Raw genomic sequence first — 20415 nt, forward strand, 5'->3', positions numbered from 1 at the left:
GCAGCCCGCTCGACGTCAACATCCCCTTTAAAAATGGCCACAATACACACAACACTTTTCCTTCCAGAGATGTGCCAACGTAAAACTGGTCCGCTCAGAAGTGCCCACCTGGCTTTGAGTCTTCAAACTGCTCTTCCTTGTAGTGATCCACCACAATGTCAGTCTCCACAGAGATGAGCTTCTTTTTGTCAAACTCCCGCAAGTGTAAGAGAGTCAGTTCATCAAACTGCTCATAGCAGAAGAGGACCTACAAAAGCAAAATGAAGGATTCCTTGGCAGTGGCGTACACAAGTGGCACGGCTTCACAACGACTTGTTAAAAGCAAGCAAAAAGAAAACACTACTTGCCACTTTCTAAACCCACCTCCATGTCTTTCTTCTGCATGGCTTCAAAGTAAGGTGAATGTTCAGCAAGGTGCCTGTTAGGGGCACAGAGGTAATAAATATTACGTGTGCCAGCCTTCATTCTCTCTGCGTACTCTTGTAAACTTGTCTGCTGACCCTCTGGGAGAACGGAAGATTCAAACCGCAGCAATTTCCCAATGTCTTCCTAAAGAATAAAGGGCAGTGAATGTAAAAGTGCTGTTCACCCGTAGCCAGTGGAGACATTAAGTCTGACATCTCCCAGAGACCCCCCAAGTGCTTTTACTTGCTTCATTAACCCTAAAGATCTCCCTCCCCATGTGAGTGGCGCCCAGGGCACCGACGAGAGCGCCCGCACCTTGACATCCTGTTCGGCTGAGGTGACGATACCCTCCCGGATGAAGAGCCCATAGTCCTCGAAGAATTTCCTGTACTTCTCTGGCTCCTTGTGGCTTTGATCAACAAAAAACTTAACAATCCTTTTCTGCAAAACATCCCTTAGCTTCCTGGGAAAGAGAAAAGACAAGCTTTACATGAAACGGGGCACAAGCGCAATTCAGGGCAACTCTCAACAACTAAATCAAATGACTGGCACTGCAGCGGACAAGGACTCCATTATAACGTTTGTGTCTGACTTTCAAATTCATTTTGCGATACAGTTGCCCCCCCCATAACTGCAACATCATAAACACAAATTCATCAAATGCGAGGTCACCATGTCCACCATAAGCGCATCAACAGTGGATGGCAAAGAAGACAAACGAAAAAACCCTGCTGTTGCTTTGTGTGCAGTTATGGGTGCTGTGCCTGTGGACCTGAAAGAGGAGCGAGACGTGGAAGGGTTTAGGTGCCAAACAAACAGTGGACTGGCAATTTAATTTAAGGACGTCAAGGGGCATGTTCAATAACTTGTGTCACTAAACCCCTCAGGAAAGTAAAGTGAAGCAATTCAGTCAGAAAACAAGCAGCAACCGGGCACTAATGGCTGGACTAGAGACAGTCAACCCAAACGCTCATCAAATCCACCACCTTCCCTTTGGCATGATCTTAATTTTCAAAAGCAGTATGATGTAGATCGCGTAAACTGAAGTAAAAGCGTACATTTTTAAATCAAGGATTCAAACGCGGTCCCAGTCACATAACGCATGTCCAGCACATGTGAAAGTATTCTTAATCTGCTCTGAAAAATTTGGATCCCTTTGGAATTTTCTCCATTTTCACTTCTCTCCGATGTGCGTCACATACAGCAGGAGTACGTGCCTTAGTGTGGACAAAGCCTAAAATGAGTGGACGGATGTAAGGACGAGCAGAGATGTGGACTGTGAACGATCTGCTTACCTGATGAGCGCGCTCTCCTGAAGTAGCTCTCTGCTGAGGTTCAGGGGGATGTCTTCGCTGTCGACAACACCTAAACAGAAAAGATGAAATAAATCAGGAGAAATTCTAAATTCTCTTATTGCTACACATCTCAAAATGGCACCACCTCAGCTCGGAAACATCCCAACGTACTGCTCACCACACGTAAGAAGCCAAAGCCTTTGAGTCACTGAAGCCATCCAGACATGCCATGCAGTAACAGAAACATCCAAGAGGTGAAGAGTGCCACTGCATGGGCACGACATGTTACATTTCAGACCTCTTACCACGCAAGAAACGTAGCCACTTGGGGAGAATGTCCGACGCCTTCGTCTGAATGAGGACCTTTCTGCTGTACAAGGCGACACTGGAGCCCATCTCACGGCTCACGTCAAACATGGAAGGCTTCTGCATAAGAAATGTGGTAGCAAGAGAACGTTAGGTGGTAAAGAAATGACAAAGGAAACGGGTCACATCTTACTACTGAATGACATGACATCAAATCAGCACACACCTCATAAAAGGCAGACTGATTACACTGAAATTGACGGAGAAGATGGCAAAAACGGCACACGGGTGGAAAAAAGTGCTCATTAGGACTTTCAGTAAATTCATTTACTGTCTGGGGGTCTTCTAACAGACCCATCTTTTATGTTAACGCCTTGTCGAGTGGCATGTCCTCTGACCCAGTCTAGTCCATCAGTGCCAAGAGGCATGCCAACCCTGTTCACTACACTTTGAGATTTACAAGCTGGAGCCCGTTAACTATCGGCATTTGCCTTAACGGTCACCGCAAAATAATGAAGGCCGTCAGCAGATCTTTGTCAATGTGCCGTCACTGGACATTTCCACAGTAGGTTGACAATTCTAGAAAGGGACAGCGAGAGTCCCAGTTAAGCTGGCTTAGTAAACTACTCTCATTTGGTTCACTGTGTTTGTACTGGGACAGCCATGGCCCCCTTGACCCCGAACTGGATTCCCCAGCTTTGAGAAGGTTATGTTACTTTACGGTTCAATAGTTTTCACTTTTTACAGGATATTGTTAGGTTACGACAGCCTAAGCAAACAGTTCTAGACGGGTCTCAGTCCTCACTGGTGTTTTGGTTTCAACATCCCCTGTACCCTTATACAAACGTCTCGGCTTAACTTTCTAATTTTCACTCCCCTCCCCTCCGACTCCCAGCAGCAATGAGGTTCAAATCAGCGAGGCCCTGGCCCCCGAGTTGCTTGACTAGCTGGCATCTTTCACAGAAAACATCAACTGGGTGCCCTCAAACTTGAACATCTCCTCATTACAAGTCACCGCCATGTTTTTTTGTGTGACTATGTATAGTGGACTGAACGGACTCTTCACATGCACATTTGCCTTCAGAATATTTTGGTTCTATAAAGATCTGTGCCATGACAGGGCAGCCCTGTTTAACAGAGTTTACTCAAAATTAAACGTCAAAGATGAAATAAAAACAAGGTACACGCACACTGACGACACGCCAACTGTACAAAGTCCCCCCCATCAATGAGCTCAGCATGCAGGCAACATCTGCACCTCTACACAAAGAACTGAAGTGCCCAATCAAAGAGATGGTGGGAGTGTGATGAGGGTATGCAACCACTGCTGCCACGACACTCTGTGTACCTGCACAGTCCGCTAACTTGTTACAGACACACGCCTGCTGCTGCTGCTGCTGAATGGCGCACTGTGAAGAGCCATCCGAGTCTGTCCGTCTCCCCAGATAATTTACATGGAGTCCTGCACATTTAGTATTCAAAGACACTGCCAGAGTAAATCGGCATGAAATGGCTGGGCATTGTGGGCCGTGGGATGTGGCAGTTCTGCACGGCGTGATCAGTGAGGTTTAAAATGTTTGATATATAAACTGTAGGAACAGGACTCTGCTCTGCTCTTGCATTGCCGTCACGTCATCATTTTAGCATTAAACAAACTGCGGGAGCCAACAATTACCATTTCTGGCACATAGAAGATGCTGCGGATGTTAAGTGGAGCATCAGTCCGATAATGCAGAACATATCGTGGTTTATCATAAGCTTGTGCAATATACCGATAAAATTCTTCATGTTGCCAGTCACTGATCTCTTTGGGGTCTGCCAACCACAATGCCTGGGGGGAGAGGAAAAAAAAAATCTGAATGTGACATGCCATCAACAAAGTAAACCGAGCAGAGAGCCTTCAGAGAACACTTGAGAAGACAGCGAAAATCAAAAGGCAGAAGTGCATTCTGGGAAGACGCATCTCCCAACAGATGACAAGAGTGCTCTGCTGTGACACTCTGGCAGAAAGCCCACTTGGCATCTTTATAGAAGTAGTTGTTAGCTTACCAAAGGGGGCCTAGGGGCTTAGCGGTGCCGGCTCAGTTGTCACTTTACTAAGCACTCAACACGCCTCGCACCACCTAGCAAGGCCAAAGATGTACCGTCTGGAAAAGAAGACCCACGTCTCACCTGCAGAGTGTTTAGTCGCCTGCCATTCAGGAAGATGGGGAAACTAACAAAATTGCTGTATTTAGTCACAATCTCTGGAAAACAAACAAAATCACATCTAAAAATAAAGATGAAGACAAAAGCAAACTTGACATTAGCATCAACAACAAAGTCCAATGCCAGCATCAGGAGAATCCTCCATTAAGAGCAGCGAACTTCTCACCGCAGAGCCTCAGGGCCGGCCAGCAGGAGCTCGAAGGAGACTTCCTGCACGTGTTACTGTTTTGTGCCTCCAGGCATACAATGGACGCCGCCATCAGTTCAAACAGGGAAGACAGCATTTCAGTCGCTCACTTTCCTGCTGTGGCTACTGGCCGTACGCACGGAAGCTCAAACGTCAGAGCTGGCTGCTACTCACAGATGGATATCTGCATTACTAACAGCCCTGCTCATTCTCAGAATTCACCTGTAATTTATGGTGTGTGCATTTATGACAAACGTGTCCCGAGATTTTTTAGCTAAGGAAGACAGCAGTTTCGAGGTTCCACTCACCACTATTGCACCGTAAAGTGGCGATGCACATGCAATTCAATGGGCTCTGTAATAAACCTGTTGAGCTGCGCACAGCCAACTGCCACTGCAGCACACCAATCTGCATTCCCTCTCCTACGTACAAATTGCCTGTAATGTCAAGCTTTATGCCTTTGTAACAAATGTGTCCCGAGGTTTTTCAGGTAAGGACGAGAGTTCGGATTATGGCTCAGGGCAGTGGGGCACATTCATATTCAGGTGTCAGTGAATGTGTTCAGATTGTCAGAGGCAGTAAATTAGTTTTGTAACTCTTATTACATAAGGCCTCTAAACATTCTTACCTTTGACCCGGTCTTCTGAAGCAAATTCCTTGCATTCATCCTTGAGGTGAATAACGATTTTTGTTCCCAGTCTAACGCCGCTGGCTTTGGCAACTTCAAACACACCTGAGCTAAATTGGAATGGAAAACAAACCAAAAGTTAAAAATGACACACAACACGACAAAAGCTCACAGCACACCCCGTGACAGCCCTCGTGTTGTGAAGAACTTGAGTTTCCTTCGAATTTGAAAAATGAACACAATTGTAGTGAAGGACGCTGCCTTATTGCTTTATGGACGGGCACTTGGTGGGCATTTGTTTGTCCTGCCCCTGTGGTGTCGAGTGCCATGCTCAAGAACGGCTAAGCACGTTCGGTTCAGTGATTTTTGGCCTGTTCGCAGTTTTAAATCAATTACACAAATGCCCCGGTTTTGTACACATTATGACTATTATGTTCTCATGTCTTTAGCACTTTAAACTCAAACCTTCCGCTGTGCTTGATCCTCCATGAGAGCTTGACCGTCTGCCAAACGTTGACCCCATATCAGTCCTGCTCCTCCACCATTTTGGTCTGCAAGTCTTTACTGTGCTTCTTACACTGTGATGGCGACGTCTAAAGGCGTCAGTGAAGGAGGATGGATTGGGACTGACCTCCCACACTTGGTGTGCTCCTTTCAGTCTGCCCGGGTTTACGCACACATACACACACATGCCTTATATGCTGCTGCTTCTTCTTTACCATCATCATCATCAACCCTGCACCTTCTCCTTTATCCAGCCACCTCCCCTCTTTCTCTTCCCCTGCACTCCCACATGTTCGTCGTTTCTTCTCATCACATTTCAAACTAGTGTCCCACAGTCTCCAAAGCATCTCTCCAATGTTCGTTAAAGCTGATCATCTCATTTCTTAGTCAGTCCACATACTCGGTCAAGCAGAATACAAAGAGCCACCTTCACAGAATGTTACCGTCGTCCTCCAGTGTCCTTGCAGCCTGCACCGCTGCTTCTGCATTTCCACAGGGCTGGGAAAGAGTTTTAAAAGAAGCCGAGTGACATTCACCCCATCTCACCTCTCTAGTGACAGACGTAATGTGACACCCTGCCTGGTGTGGGTCACGGGTGTGTTTGGTTTAGGCGGCCAGCTTAAAACATTCTTCATGGACGTAACTCAAGAGGACCTTGCTGTAAGAATGGCACGCCAGCAGAGTTCACTCCGTTCTCTAAATCAGCAATTCAGCAGAAGCAGTCACGTCCTCAGTGGCACCCCAACTGCTCCTTAGGGTCATCGCAGGTGGCACTCAGCCACGCCTGTCCTGGAGGCACCAACAGTGACTTTACCACAATTGAAATCCCGCTCATTTAATCTTACAGCGCACTCTACAGATACATGAATATCAAGATCAAGGATCCAATGACATTTTTGTGCTAACACTGTCACTCCATTTGTAACTTTGACAATAAATAAAACAGTAAACTTGTAAAAGGCGTGTTGGTCGGCTTTCTTCTTTGTTCCCTGTACCCCTCAGTGTCCCCTGGCATCTCTTGGCAGATGCCACAGAACCTGTGAATGGAAAACAGCGCAGTGCCAGAGGACACCAACAGATGGTACTGTTCAGGGCATTTACCCATGATTCCATTACTGCTTCATTTCCGTGGTTTAAAAGAGGACAAGACACTGCACTAGTTCTCGGTAATATAATGGAGGGAGATCGTGGTTTAGGGGGGCATGTCAGCCAGAACTATGAAATTAGCTCTTTCAGCCATAGGATGGTGGCACAGGTGGAAGATTTTACACTAACATGAACATAAAATAACATCAACATACGGAATAACAGAACAAGTAGGAACAGACAAGTCTCAAGTTAACCGAACAGACGTTGAGAAGATACGATAGGCTGAATGTGATGATCTTTTAAAAAAATGATGTTCACACCCTAATAAATAACAAACGTTTAAAAAGAGCCTATTAAAGAAAATAAACGATGGAAGAAAACATTCCTAAGACTTTTAACACCGCATCAAACTGTAAATAAGAAATTCAATTTCAAACGTCCAGTAGTGTAGTGCTCGCCAGATGCGGTCAATAGCCTGCGGCCATGCATCTTACCCATCAGATGACCATTTATACCCATCGCTGCCCGGCTCTGCAGACTTGGAGTAAACATCCACCTTGTCAGCCACCATAAAAGCAGAATAAAAGCCCACACCAAACTGGCCAATAATCTTGCTGCTTGCCTCGGACTGGTTCTGCAGGGCATCAAGGAATGCCTGTTGAGAAAGCAGACGGAGAGACCCTTAGCACAATTCACCCAAGTAGTTCCACCCTTTGTGTCCAAGGAAACAAAGGTCAATAATAATGTGGATACCAACTTATTAGGTGAGCAAGTAGTGAACAGAAGAATTCGACAAAATACATGGAAGTCACAACTTTACACACTCAGCCGGGTAAACAGGCAACCGATGTGCCGCATCAAAGCCTGACGAGAGGCGTCAAGGCCTCTCGCAAATAAGAGTAAAAGATCAGAATGGCTCATGTCCTTCCTATATGAGAGTGATATAGACATTTACTTCAAAGCACAAGCAGGGTGTGTTAACCAAAGTTTGAGATCATTACCAAAGGGCAAAGTCTTGGGGGGGGCTTCGGGGGGTGGTGAATGTAAAAAACACAAAGACCCTGCGCAGGCCTGAGTAGATGCGTTTTATTGTGTCTGCACGGTCAGTTCTGATCATCACTGAGCATACAGCTCACCCCTGCTTAAGATGGCCGCCGATGTCGGGTTACCATGTGGCGTCCCGGGATGTCATATGCACACGTTTACATGGGATACCACAGCAAGTTTTGCACCAGCTTGCAATTTGTAACCTTAAGAAAACAGAACCTAAAACAACCTAACTGGGACGCTGATGACGATCAGGAGGAGCCCAACTTCACCAACTGTGCAGCAGCGGGAGCTTTCGCCTTACAGACACGACACTTCCGCTACCTGTGGAGACTTTGCAGGCTCTTTGTGACGGTGTGAGAGTGGGCCCTGTGATTGGCACTGACCCCCGATATATGACCCTGAATTGTATTCAGCACATCTGACAGTCTTTGTAAAGATCTGACACCCCCATTAAAAAACTAAAAAAAATGTTATACCTAACTTACAAAAAAACAACTTGGAGCAGATAATGTCTGAGCACACATGAAGAAAGTGGCAACTCTGACCGATTTTCAAGTGAAGAACATCGAGGGCATCTCTAGAAACTCGGCTCCAGCCACCGCTAACTGTGGCATCAACTTACCTTTGAACCAGAGCGTGCAATCGTCCCAAGATTTGACACCAATTCCTCTTTGCTCATTCCAATGCCAGTGTCCTACAAGAGAGAAAGACAAACATTTCTTAGCAGAAGGATAAGAGCAGCACTCAAATGACAAAACAAAAAAAGTGGCAAATGCAGAGTTGGATGAAGAGCAAAAGACAGAAAATAAAGTTCAGCCTCTTACTTTTATTAAAATTAACACACCCATTTTTTTTTGTAATTTTTTTAAACTATGGCGTTTCCAAAAAGGTGATGACAGGACAGAAAGAACAGCCGAGTAGCTTCCTTACAGTTCATTAGGTGGCAGCACAGGAATGGAGACTGGAACACCAGAATCCGCACAGCAGGGCTCAGGGTGCGAGAATCAAAAGGGCTACCGGACAGAAGTGGAGCCGCTTAGACTCGACAGACAAGCAAAGACTTGAGCAGGTCCACGCAGCGGTCAAGGGGTCAATCCTGGCAGGCGACACACACAGTCACGTCTCGATAAGTTTTGGATGAATGACAATAGGGCAGCACGGTGGCACAGTGGGTAGCACTGCTGCCTCGCAGTTAGGAGACCCGTCTGGGTTCGCTTCCCGGGTCCGTGGAGTTTGCATGTTCTCCCCGTGTCTGCGTGGGTTTCCTCCCACCATCCAAAGAAATGCAGGTTAAGTGCATTGGCGATCCTAAACTGTCCCTGGTGTGTGTGCCCTGCCCGGGGTTTGTTCCTGCCTTGCGCCCTGTGTTGACTGGGATTGGCTCCAGCAGACCCCCCGTGACCCTGTATTAGGAAATAGCGAGTTGGATGATGGATGAATGACAATACACGATATATAGAACTACATTTTTTGTGTAAAAATTTTTTGTATGGCTTTGGCTTACAACTGATGTCACAAGAATATATTTATAAAAAATAAAGGCAGAAAGACGTAATAAATGAATATAAATTTAACTTACAGACCCACAGTACCTAAAAGAACTACTGTGTCTGCCTTCAGGTTAAGAACCGTGTAAAGGAAACAATGTCAGGCCTACGTGCTCTGAAAATGTACTCGAAATTCTAAGAAAGTTCAGCCTACAACACGGCTAAGATCAAATAATAAATACTTAACAATATAAATAGATATACGATCGTCCCTTACTTGCTCCAAACTGTAGCCAACAACAAGTGCATTTAGGTTTCCTTAAGAAAGATTGTACCCAGCTGTGCAAACAGCACCAAGCTGGAAAGCCACAGACACTGCAAGGTAGCTTTGCCGAGGTTGGCGTACCTAAGCGTTTCATCTTAGCCTAAAGAGTATGTGCTAGAAATACCAGCCTGTCAGCCGCCTCAGGATTCAAGGATGCCCTGTGACAACGTCGCCACTGCAACTAAACACCCTCTCTGATGGCAAACTGGTGGCAGGAACACAAAAGTATTTTTATACCAGGCAGCTTAAAGTGGGGAAGAGGACCGCGTGTTCCTTCCTGCTTAGTGCTCTGGCACCCCAGACACTACGTAGTTGGACAGTTCATTTTCAGTTGTTGGCGTCTTTGATGCTGTGGGGCAGGTGGGGGACACGGTCTGCATGAAGAAGCCTGCAAGGGATTTTATTTTTTGTAGTGGTCCCACCGTTGGCCGGTTGGCAGGCTTAGACGCGGGGTTATTCACAGCAGAGTCCATTTCCAATACAGCTCTGCGCTTCAGTGCCTCGATCCTGTCAGCTGCAATGTAAGTGGATTGAAATCATGGATTGAAAAATGATGCCATGTGCAATAGGTCGCTAGATGACACATTTGATGGATTTGCCAAGCTCACGGTCGCCGTCATCGTGAGGCAGGAGGGGACAGGTGAAAAGCTGGAGCGCTGCTTGGACATATGAAAGGGTAGCACAATCCACTCCAGACAAAGCATCTGTCAGTTCCTAAAGAGGTTTCCGGCCTTTCTGTACCACTTCAAGTGCCACTAAGTCTTGCCAGGGAGGGACAAGATGCTTGAATTTCCTGTCGGAGGACAGGACTTTTGACAGTGCCCACTCAATCATTTTCTGCTCTGATCCTCGGCAGGATGGCGTTTCTGTGATGAGCTGGTGAGCAGACCGATCCAATGGCATCTGAAATTCTGCCAGTTACCTCCTCCTCCTCCTCCTCCTGCACCAGCTGTAGGAGAAGCTTCTGTATTACAAAAGTATACTCTGTAATAAAACATGCTTTTACTTTTTAATATTTTACATTTATGTTAACAGGATGCCCACTTAGGCCTAATGGAATCTGATTACATCAGACATGTACTGAAATCGGTTTTTAAGAAATACATCTGTAAAACACATTTTGTGTGTTACTTATTTAGATTGTCTTAGCTGTGTATATCAGTGCATGGCATAGGGAGAGTCCGTTAGAATAAATTGAAGTGAAATATTCTAACTATTTCCTATCGCTCTGACTACAGATTAGCCTCAGTTAGTGACCCACCTGGCTGTAGATAAAGCATGGCGGGGGCACACAGTTTCAAACCGTGCCCAGTTGGATGTAATATAACGTGCAGCGCTGAACGTATTAAGCATAGAGAAATAACTCGTCCTAAAGTATAAACAGCTAGGGGGCTTCACCTGCCTGCGCTACGCGCCAGCCACTTCACGTCTCTGCCGCTCGAGTACGTGGATTTCACTTTCACCACACAACAAATCCAAATTCCAAGAATACTTCTTTGTCTGTGCTTTGCAGATACATTTAGTGCAAAGTGTGATGCTTTTGGACGGATGGATTTGTATCCATTATTGGCTGTAGAATTTCTAATATGTCTGATCGTTTAAGTATTTTGATTCTATGTTGCATTGGTTCTCCGTGATAAGAAATATAAAACTGACCAAACTGTAGTTTCTTCGAGATTAAACTTGTCGTAGCTTTAATTGTTGCAGGACCACAGATTCTCATAGCGTAAGGTCCTGAATCGAGTAAATCTACGCTCTGAGCACTGAATGATGTGAACGTGAACAGATTATTGTAGACTCATATTTTGCCTGTAGGGTTTGTAGATTTCACTTTCACCAAATAACAAATCTTTTAATCCTCGCGGATACGCAACACGAATTAGACGACTCAAAACTTGAAAGCTGAACAATATCTACATACCTCTGTCATATCTCCTATGTCCACACACTCAATCTCTATTTGCCGTTCCATTATTTCACCGAGTAATAATTTCCGTTTGTTAGCACAAATGCGGTCTTCACTATCAGTTTTTTGAATTTTAGTACTTTCATCATCTCTAACCTGCTCGGCCGCTTTGCGACGCTTTACTTTGTCTTCTACTCTTTGCCTTTTATTTCTGTCCCTGCTTGGAGCTGCTAGGCTTTCAATTCCACTTGGTGCAGGCTGATTAAGACTTTCCTTATTTTCTGAATTTGCACTTTGATTATTATTGTTCCTTTTTTGAATTCTTTTCTCTCCAACGCTTTTGGGCCTCTTTCAACGCACTGCTGCCCTTTCTTCTTCGCTTAGTCTTTGACGCATCATCTTGAACGTATAAAACTATTGTCAATAAAAGGACGACTTCGAAGGAAACGAAAAGATCGTATGTCTAAAAATACTGTAAAGGATGTAACCGAGGAGCTGAGAGCGCATGAACTGTGTGCGTCCGACAATACACACGAATAAGAAATGATTGCACTGTGTGCGCGGCAGTAAATGTTTGAGAGGAGGGCAGGACTTTTTCAAAATCTCTTGTCTTGCCGGACTTGAAATTACCTCCGAGAATGTCTCGTCGTGGGGGTCAAGGTCAGTACAATACAATACACAGAATACAACAAATCCTCAATACAGTATAAAAATAAAAATTTTAAAAGTCCGGAGCAGAATTTAACAGTAGATGACATCCCATAATAGTCCTGGAGACCTCAACCATCAAGCTGCCTCCCCCATTGGCCATTCCACAGCTGAGTCAGCGCTGGGCCAGCTAATCCGATGACAGGACCCCTCTACCCAACAATTCCTGCAATCCTCCATTAGGGATGACTTTACCTTAGGCAGGCAGAACAACCTGGCAGGTGGGCCGTGGCATCGAGTGGCACATTGGAGTTCAGATTAAAACATTACTTTATTATAACTGGATATAAACGATACGGCCTCAATCCGTACTCCGCTCTACAGGTGCCGGTCATAAAATTAGAATATCATGACATATAAAGTTGATTTATTTCAGTAATTCCATTCAAAAAGTGAAACTTGTACATTAGACTCATTCATTACACACAGACTGATGGATTTCAAATGTTTATTTCTTTTAATTTTGATGATTATAACTGACAACTAATGAGTCCCAAATTCAGTATCTCAGAAAATTAGAATATTAATTAAGACCAATGCAAAAAAAGGATTTTTAGAAATGCTGAAAGGTATGAACATGAAAAGTATGAGCAGGTACAGCACTCAATATTTAGTTGGCCTGGATTACTGCAGCAATGCGGCGTGGCGTGGAGTCCATCAGTCTGTGGCACTGCTCAGGTGTTATGAGAGCCCATGTTGCTCTGATAGTGGCCTTCAGCTCTTCTGAACTGTTGGCTTTGGCGTACTGCATCTTCCTCTTCACAATAGATTTTCTATGAGGTTAAGGTCAGGCGAGTTTGTTGGCCAATCAAGAACAGGGATACCATGGTCCTTAAACCAGGTACTGGTAGCTTTGGCACTGTGTGCAGGTGCCAGGTCCTGTTGGAAAATGAAATCTGCATCTCCATAAAGTTCGTCAGCAGCAGGAAGCATGAAGTGCTCTAAAACTTCCTGGTAGACGGCTGCGTTGACCTTGGACCTCAGAAAACACAATGGACCAACACCAGCAGATGACATGGCACCCCAAACCATCACTGACTGTGGAAACTTTACACTGGACCTCAAGCAACGTGGATTCTGTGCCTCTCCTCTCTTCCTCCAGACTCTGGGACCTTGATTTCCAAAGGAAATGCAAAATTGACTTTCATCAGAGAACATAACTCAGCAGGAGTCCAGTCCTTTTTGTCTTTAGCCCAGGCGAGATGCTTCTGATGCTGTCTCTTGTTCAAGAGTGGCTTGACACAAGGAATGCGACAGCTGAAGCCCATGTCTTGCATACGTCTGTGCCTGGTGGTTCTTGAAGCACTGACTCCAGCTGCAGTCCACTCTTTGTGAATCTCCCCCACAGTTTTGTTTCACAATCCTCTCCAGGGTACAAGCGGTTATCCCTATTGCTTGTACACTTTTTTCTACCACATCTTGTCCTTCCCTTCGCCTCTCTATGAATGTGCTTGGACACAGAGCTCTGTGAACAGCCAGCCTCTTTAGCGATGACCTCTCCTTGTTCCAGGTGTCAATGGTCGTCTTTTGGACAACTGTCAAGTCAGCAGTCTTCTTCATCATTGTGTAGCCTACAGAACTCGACTGAGAGACCATTTCAATGCTTTTGCAGGTGTTTGGAGTTCATTAGCTGATTAGAGTGAGTGTGGCACCAGGTGTCTTGAACCTTTTCACAATATTCTAATTTTCCGAGATACTGAATTTGGGACTTTCATTAGTTGTCAGTTATAATCATCAAAATTAAAAGAAATAAACATTTGAAATACATCAGTCTGTGTGTAATGAATGAATCTAATATACAAGTTTCACTTTTTGAATGGAATTACTGAAATAAATCAACTTTATATGTCATGATATTCTAATTTTAGGACCGGCACCTGTATTTATATCCCTGTGTTTTTATGTTAACATTTCGATACGCCGCCCAGCCCTGCTGTCATATTTGGTTTACTTTGTATTGTTGTGGTCTTCCTCTATTCATCACTCCCTGGCCGTTTCCTGTATTAATGAGGATGTCATTTTAAAACCTTTGGACTCATTGGTGTTTAAACAGGTATTTAGCAACCCTTCATGCCCAGAATAAAGGTGACCAGGGGATTCTCAAATAAAGAATATTAGACAACTTGATTCTTCATTCTCCCAGAAAACAGAGGGACTTTTGCAGTTATACATATAATAAAGACTGAAAACGCACAGCAGTAGAAGTCTCAAGTGCCTAGTGTCCCATAATGGCCACAGTGAAACGGTACTAAATTGAAGCTGCTATACACTTGATTGGATAAAGTGCAGTGACACTAACGCAGCCAAGGAAATACCTGGATGATGATAGTGTGTTTCTCGGGGTTGGTCTTTAGATGGATCTCCATGGGACTTGACTCCCCTTCTAAGGAAACAAGCTTGTGGCGTAGCTTCTCTAGAGCATCGCTGCAGTTAGAAATCAGCTCTCTGATAAAAACCTACAAAGCAAAAAGGTCACAAAGCACTGTGTCAGTGCCAGCAAGAATGTCCTGTCCAAGAACACAAATTGAGGTTCACTCAGCTGATACCCGTGTCCCAAAAAGGTCAGTGAAGTTCTTACGACATGCACATCAACTGCAGGCCTCATATGCCCACCGGCAGCACCTACACTTCCTAGTGCTGACCAGATTATCACTGCAGAACTACCAAGGCTGGGAGCGGGCACCGATACAGCATGATGATAGCATTAAAATAATGAGTGACAACTGTGAGAAAAGGCCAGTGCCAAGCAGCTGTGGCAGCAGAGCTCACCTCTTTCTCAGAGTACAGAGATCTCGCTACAATGTCCAGCAGTTTCTTGGTTTCAGCCTGGAACTCGTGTTGGAAAGATGACCCTGAAAAAAAATAGGAGGACATGTCAGTTCTGAGAGAGTCCCAGCATACGTGGATAAACGAGTTTGAAATAAAACAAAAAGACAAATCATTCACCGTAGCAGACTGCCAGCCTCTGCTATACAGAACTTCATCACATAAACTATGGATGAAAAGGACATAAGCAGAAACGCATCTGCAAATCAGCCAACCCTGACGCCAAAATGTCCCGACAGCTGGCCTTTGGAGAACTCTGATTGGACTCGTGATTATGCAGCATTCAATCCGATGCTTGGCCGATCCCCTTTATATATAGTGCCTTTCCCACTTAGCCCAATCTACTTTGATTTCTTGGCACGAGTCTGCGCTCAACTGCAGATTACAACAGTCTGATCTTAAACTGCCATTGTTAGCTTCATCCAGGCATCTGCCTGCTTCTTATTCATTTGTGTAACAGAGCATGAAGGAGGGCACAGAATTTCTGACCTATCAGTAGCATTCCGTTCAGATCCTTCTGCCCATGTGATGCAACTTTCTAGGATTACAAAGGTAGGAAGAACTCAAGTCAAATGTGAATCACAGAAGGCCTGTTCAAGGCAGCACTTTCTAATAAACTCATTTCAACTAAACGTAAGCTGAAAGAGGCCTGCCCAGACCACAGCTTACCTTCCACATCTTCTGTGTCACTGATGATGCTGTGTAAAGGCTCTTCCTCTTTGCTTTCAGCCTGCTGGGAACTGTAGGGCCGACAGCTGGGAAATGAACCAGGCAGACGGGACCATGAACCACGCGGACAACTGCCCGGCCATCGGTTGCTGACTCCACCACTTCCTGCTGAGAAAGGAGGAAACAAACACGAAAATAAAAAGAGAATCATGGGACCAAACAGAGAAACGGCACAAAGACGGGCCTGAATAGGACACATGCCCATAATATGCTGAATGTTCTGGGTGTGAAATAATAAACAAGGAAGGCACGGGTCAGGACAGCTCAGTACACAGTGCCACGAGTCTAGAACTGTCTAGAACAAAGCAACTGGTCCAAGTATCACACCACTGTAAACTGTAGAGACAGGCTCCAGATGTGCAAAGCCTCACCCTTACCATCATTCAACACAACTTTACAGAGTTAAAGAGACGGCAACGGGTATATGGAGCTCCAGGACATTAAATGACAACATCCCCCAGTGAGCCAGAGGCTGAAACTCAACCAGTAACCCTGATGGCTTAGCTACTGTAACCACTCAGCCTGCCAACACACTGCAGAAATTAATGATCCAATCCACTATAGCCTAACTACAGAGTCACGGGGGTCTGCTGGAGCCAATCCCAGCCGACACAGGGCGCAAAGTAGGAACAAACCCCGGGCAGGGTGCCAGCCCACCGCAGGGCGCACACACTAGAAATACAACATGCAATTGTGACTCAGTGTGACCTCCCTGGGGCACGCGCTGACCATCCATCTCTCAGTTTAGGCCGTTCCACTAAATGCTGATGCTCTACCCCACAGAACAGTGGCTTTTCAAGTCAGAGCCCAGCCGTGAGCAAGGCCTCGAGAGCGATGGTGGCAGGACTGCTTGTGCTCAAGTAGGTTTCTGAACTGCTTTATGGTCCACTCATTCCCTTATACACCATCACACGTTAATTAGCAGGCAGTGTGGCGTAGTGGTTAAGGCTTTGAACTTCTCAGGTTGAGGGTTCCAGTCCCACTATTGATACCATGTGGCCACACGAAGGTCACTTCACCCTCTGGGTCTCAATTGCTGCAAGTCACCATGGATGAAGGCATCAGCCAAATATGTAAAGGTAAATGTAATGTAGCACATGCAATTAAAAATGTGACAGTACTTTGTACATTTGACAATAATGACCCTATAAACTTTCAGCATTTTACAATCAACTCGAACATACAGGAGTTTCTTATCGAGACGCAGCTTGGCGATGCACTCCTTAGCATTTCTGCCTCACACATCCGCAGACCTGAATTCAGACTCCAGTGCAAGCCCCATAACTGGGGGCTGGTGGTCTCTCCCACAACCCAAAAACACATTTGAGGTAACTGGGTGGGTGGGCAGGCTTGTGCTCGATGCTGTCAGAATTGGCTCCAATACAGCAAACTGCTTATTTTTTTCCCAAACTCCTGACCTTCAAAGCTGTGCGGGTCTGCCATGCCATGGCTTTTATCACCTCTCGACTCGATTACGACCATTCATTTCTCAACGGTCTCCTTAACTGACGTATTAATCCAATACAACACGTTCAGAACGCTGCTTGCTACCTGAGCCGCACTAAGGACCAAACGTAATGAACCCATCGGCCCCCGGCCGGCTCATCAGCGCCGACATCCAGTCCGATACAATCGTTAAACGCTCTCAGAGTACGGAGATCACCTGCAGGCCCTTCTGCTCCAACCGTTCTGTGCTCCGGTACATCACAGGCACCCTAATTCTGCTTCTTGCACCTGAACCGCCTTTACTGACCTTGTAAAGCGCCGTGGCCTTGGGTCACCTATGACGGGTGATAAATAAAAGAAACACCGGCCAGAGGCTGAGCCCGTCGGAGACGCTTCGGACTGCAAACTGGCAAATCACACGCCCTCAAACTGTGTTTCCTGGCGTTAAGTCAAATCATTTTAAAGCTCCACCAGTCGCGCCATAAACAAATAAAAATCGCTGCAAACCTCGAGCTGCGTACGTTGAGTTGATGCTACATACGCCCCGCCAGACAAGTGGAAGCCGGAGCCCTGTCCTCAGAGAAGCCCGCAAACCCGTGCTGAGAAACATGTCGCTCTTCGAGTGCTTGAATTCTGCTTTTCAGTGACTGCGCCGAGCGTCCCCCTTGTCCCCGCAGCACTTCTACTCCATGTGTCCTTACCAGAAAGAGTCGATTCCGGCGCAGAGGCGAGGCGCGTGAGTCACGGGCATGTAAGCAGTTCCGGCGCCTCCAGATGACGTCACGAGCCGCCCTCCTCCAGGGCTTTTCCCGCCCTCCTCGCTGTCTGCTCTGCTGATCCCCGCCGTAGCTGCAGGAGGTCGAATGGTCACAAAGATGGAGGCGGCGTGTGAGGCTCTGCTTTACTGGTAGTATCCGCTGGCGAAGATTGGTTAATGTGCTTTCACTAATGAGCGTGTAACGATAAGGGGAAGAAATTGCCATTAGGCAGTGTGTTCTAAAAAGTAAAAAAAAGAGGGGCGGGCAGAGACACAACTGCCAGTCTTCATAAAACGGCCTCTGGGGTGCAGGGGAGGAGGTTCAGGAAAAAGAAGAGTGTCGTGTGTGGAGTTGAGTGTTTGTTTGTTTGTTTGCTTGTTTGTTTGCTGGCTGTTTGTCTGTCCTGACTACATTGTTTTTCGGCTTGTGAGGGCAGAAGAAACATAAATAAATAAATATTTTTTTGGACAGTTACCACCACTTGCCTACAAGATTCATCTGCCCGTCAATTCCAAGCGTTTTATTGCCGAGTAAATGTCAGTGACGCGCCACCCAGTCCTCGACAGGTCGTCGCCTACCCGGCCCTAAGGCTCTTATTAGTTAACTCGCCTTCCATTTGCTGTCTTACTTTGCCTTCTCTGTCATCTGCCTTTCAATCTTGGGCACATCAAGGATTACATGTCGCCTGAAGAAGGGGCCTGAGTTGCCTCGAAAGCCTGCATATTGTAATCTTCTTAGTTGGCCAATAAAAGGTGTCATTTTGCTTGGCTTTTCTCTACAATCCTAGGCACAGATACTGCGGCTCCATTGTGTTCACGTACGTGGTCTGCTTACAGAATACTCGTCTTTTATGTGAAGTACGCACTGGCACACACACCTTCTTTCTGTGCAGTACATCTGTATGCACACGCCATGCACGCCATACACCCGAACAGTCACTTCTTCAGCTTATTCATATCATGACACCCCAGTAGCACTTTGCCCACATTTCATGATTCTTTAATACCAGTTAAGTGGGGTTGTGTCTTTGGCGCCATCCTCAGAGCACGGCGGCCCGTCCTTAGTGAACATGGTCCATACGTGACCTGTCACTTTTTCATAATGGGGCATTTCTGTTCAGTCTCGGTCCTGGTCCCTCCACATTGGAGCCCTTTTTTCCATCCATGTGACAATTGCCTTACATTTCAGGTCAGCTGTCAACTGCAAGCTTGTGCCAGCAGTGACTGGCACCTCTGTGTGATAAAGAGGTTTGACCGTCCATTGATTTTGAGGCCCCTATTTCTTCCTCACCCATACATCCATTGGATTTTTTCCCACACTGGTGGGCTCTTCTCATCTCAGCTTCTGTCAGTATGGGGTGGCAGCCCCTCTCTGCCCACCTGTGCTCACGCACTGATCCCTGCCCCGATAAGGAATGCCAGCTGCACGTGGTCGCTGCTGTGATGATGGCTCTCAGGCTCAGGTGTCCCAGAGTTCACTGCCTGGAATGTCGCTCTGGCGGGGGGAGGAGGAGTTTGAGAATAAAAGGCGATTGTGCGAATGTGGAGGAGCACATGAAGGAGATGCAGATGCAGGCCCGAGGCACCTCCTGACGGGGAGGCCAGTGTCCGAGTGCCCGTTTAAGCACTTGCGTGATGGTGGAACGGTCGCCCACTCTGTGAGACCCTCATCTGGACTCCCCATGTTAAGCACTATGCCAGCCACACGCCCTTGACGCCAGCCCTCTCTCAGAAGGTCCATGATACCAGACGGTCGAGCCTGAAGTGTCCGTGATGTCATCTGTGTGCGGGTACTTCACATATGGCAGAGCTCTGCCCCCTCTCCCGGATGTTACTTAGAGGATGGCTGTTCTAATCCCACTGGCCGTGCCAGCCCAGTGTCTCACCCCGGTGCTAACTGTGCGGGCGATGTGGAGGCTGGTGACGGGACGCAGTCACAGTGGGTTGTGAGGGATCTCCTTTGCTGTGTGACATCCTCTCCGTGCCCTTGTATGGGGGCGTACCTTGGTCCAAATCATTCCAGCAGTGCAGCTCCTCGACATGTCTGCCCGCACAGATGTCCACTAAGGCTGACACTTGTTTGCCATCCAGGCTGGACACCTGCCAGGCTCTTGCCACCTGCTCCTCTCACTCGCCCTGCTCAGCTTCTTAATTAGACGGCACACCTGTCACTCGTCACTGTGTCATAAGCCACACAATGGGGCCTTGGTGATGGGGCCGGTGGCATCTCGGTTGATGAAAATGCTGTCAAGCAGGATTATCGCTTACTTTCGGGGGCGCTTGGCCTCCTCTCATCTCTCGCTTATTTCTTCTCTTTTCCCTTTCATGCCGCCACTCTCACTTGTCTCCTGAAATAGTCCGCCCGTTGCCTGTGGCTTTAGGATGCCACCCATGTCCTCCCCAGTATATAGGGAATGCCAAAATGATAGCGGCCATGAGCGTGCCCAGGTAAATCCAAGTCGGCAGCTCTTCTGTGCCATGTAAACCTTTGTCGTTCAGTTGTGCACCCCCCACACGTCTGAAGTGATCTTCACTGACCCTCATGCGGACCTCTGCCCT

The 20415-nt window shown here is 46.6% G+C and overlaps 1 protein-coding gene across 2 annotated transcripts; it reads right to left on the reverse strand.

Moving 5' to 3' along the window:
- Positions 1-77: 77 nt before the first annotated feature.
- LOC120542416 (heat shock protein 75 kDa, mitochondrial-like) lies at positions 78-17819 on the reverse strand. Of its 2 annotated transcripts, none has more exons than XM_039774893.1 (14): positions 17607-17819; positions 15594-15758; positions 14868-14950; positions 14414-14554; positions 8295-8366; positions 7117-7277; positions 5030-5139; positions 4179-4252; positions 3682-3837; positions 2006-2126; positions 1701-1770; positions 721-868; positions 364-549; positions 78-247 (listed from the first exon to the last, which is right to left on the reverse strand). In XM_039774893.1, the coding sequence occupies exons 1-14, from the start codon at positions 17707-17709 to the stop codon at positions 95-97; spliced, it is 1743 nt and encodes a 580-aa protein (XP_039630827.1). In that variant the 5' UTR covers positions 17710-17819; the 3' UTR covers positions 78-94. The 2 variants fall into 2 exon arrangements, with proteins under 2 accessions (XP_039630827.1, XP_039630826.1); XM_039774892.1 differs by having other exon boundaries at positions 15594-15761.
- Between the last annotated feature and the right edge of the window lie 2596 nt (positions 17820-20415).

The sequence above is a fragment of the Polypterus senegalus genome, chromosome 13 (genome assembly GCF_016835505.1).
Source record: "Polypterus senegalus isolate Bchr_013 chromosome 13, ASM1683550v1, whole genome shotgun sequence".
In the NCBI taxonomy this organism is placed as follows: Eukaryota; Metazoa; Chordata; class Cladistia; order Polypteriformes; family Polypteridae; genus Polypterus; species Polypterus senegalus.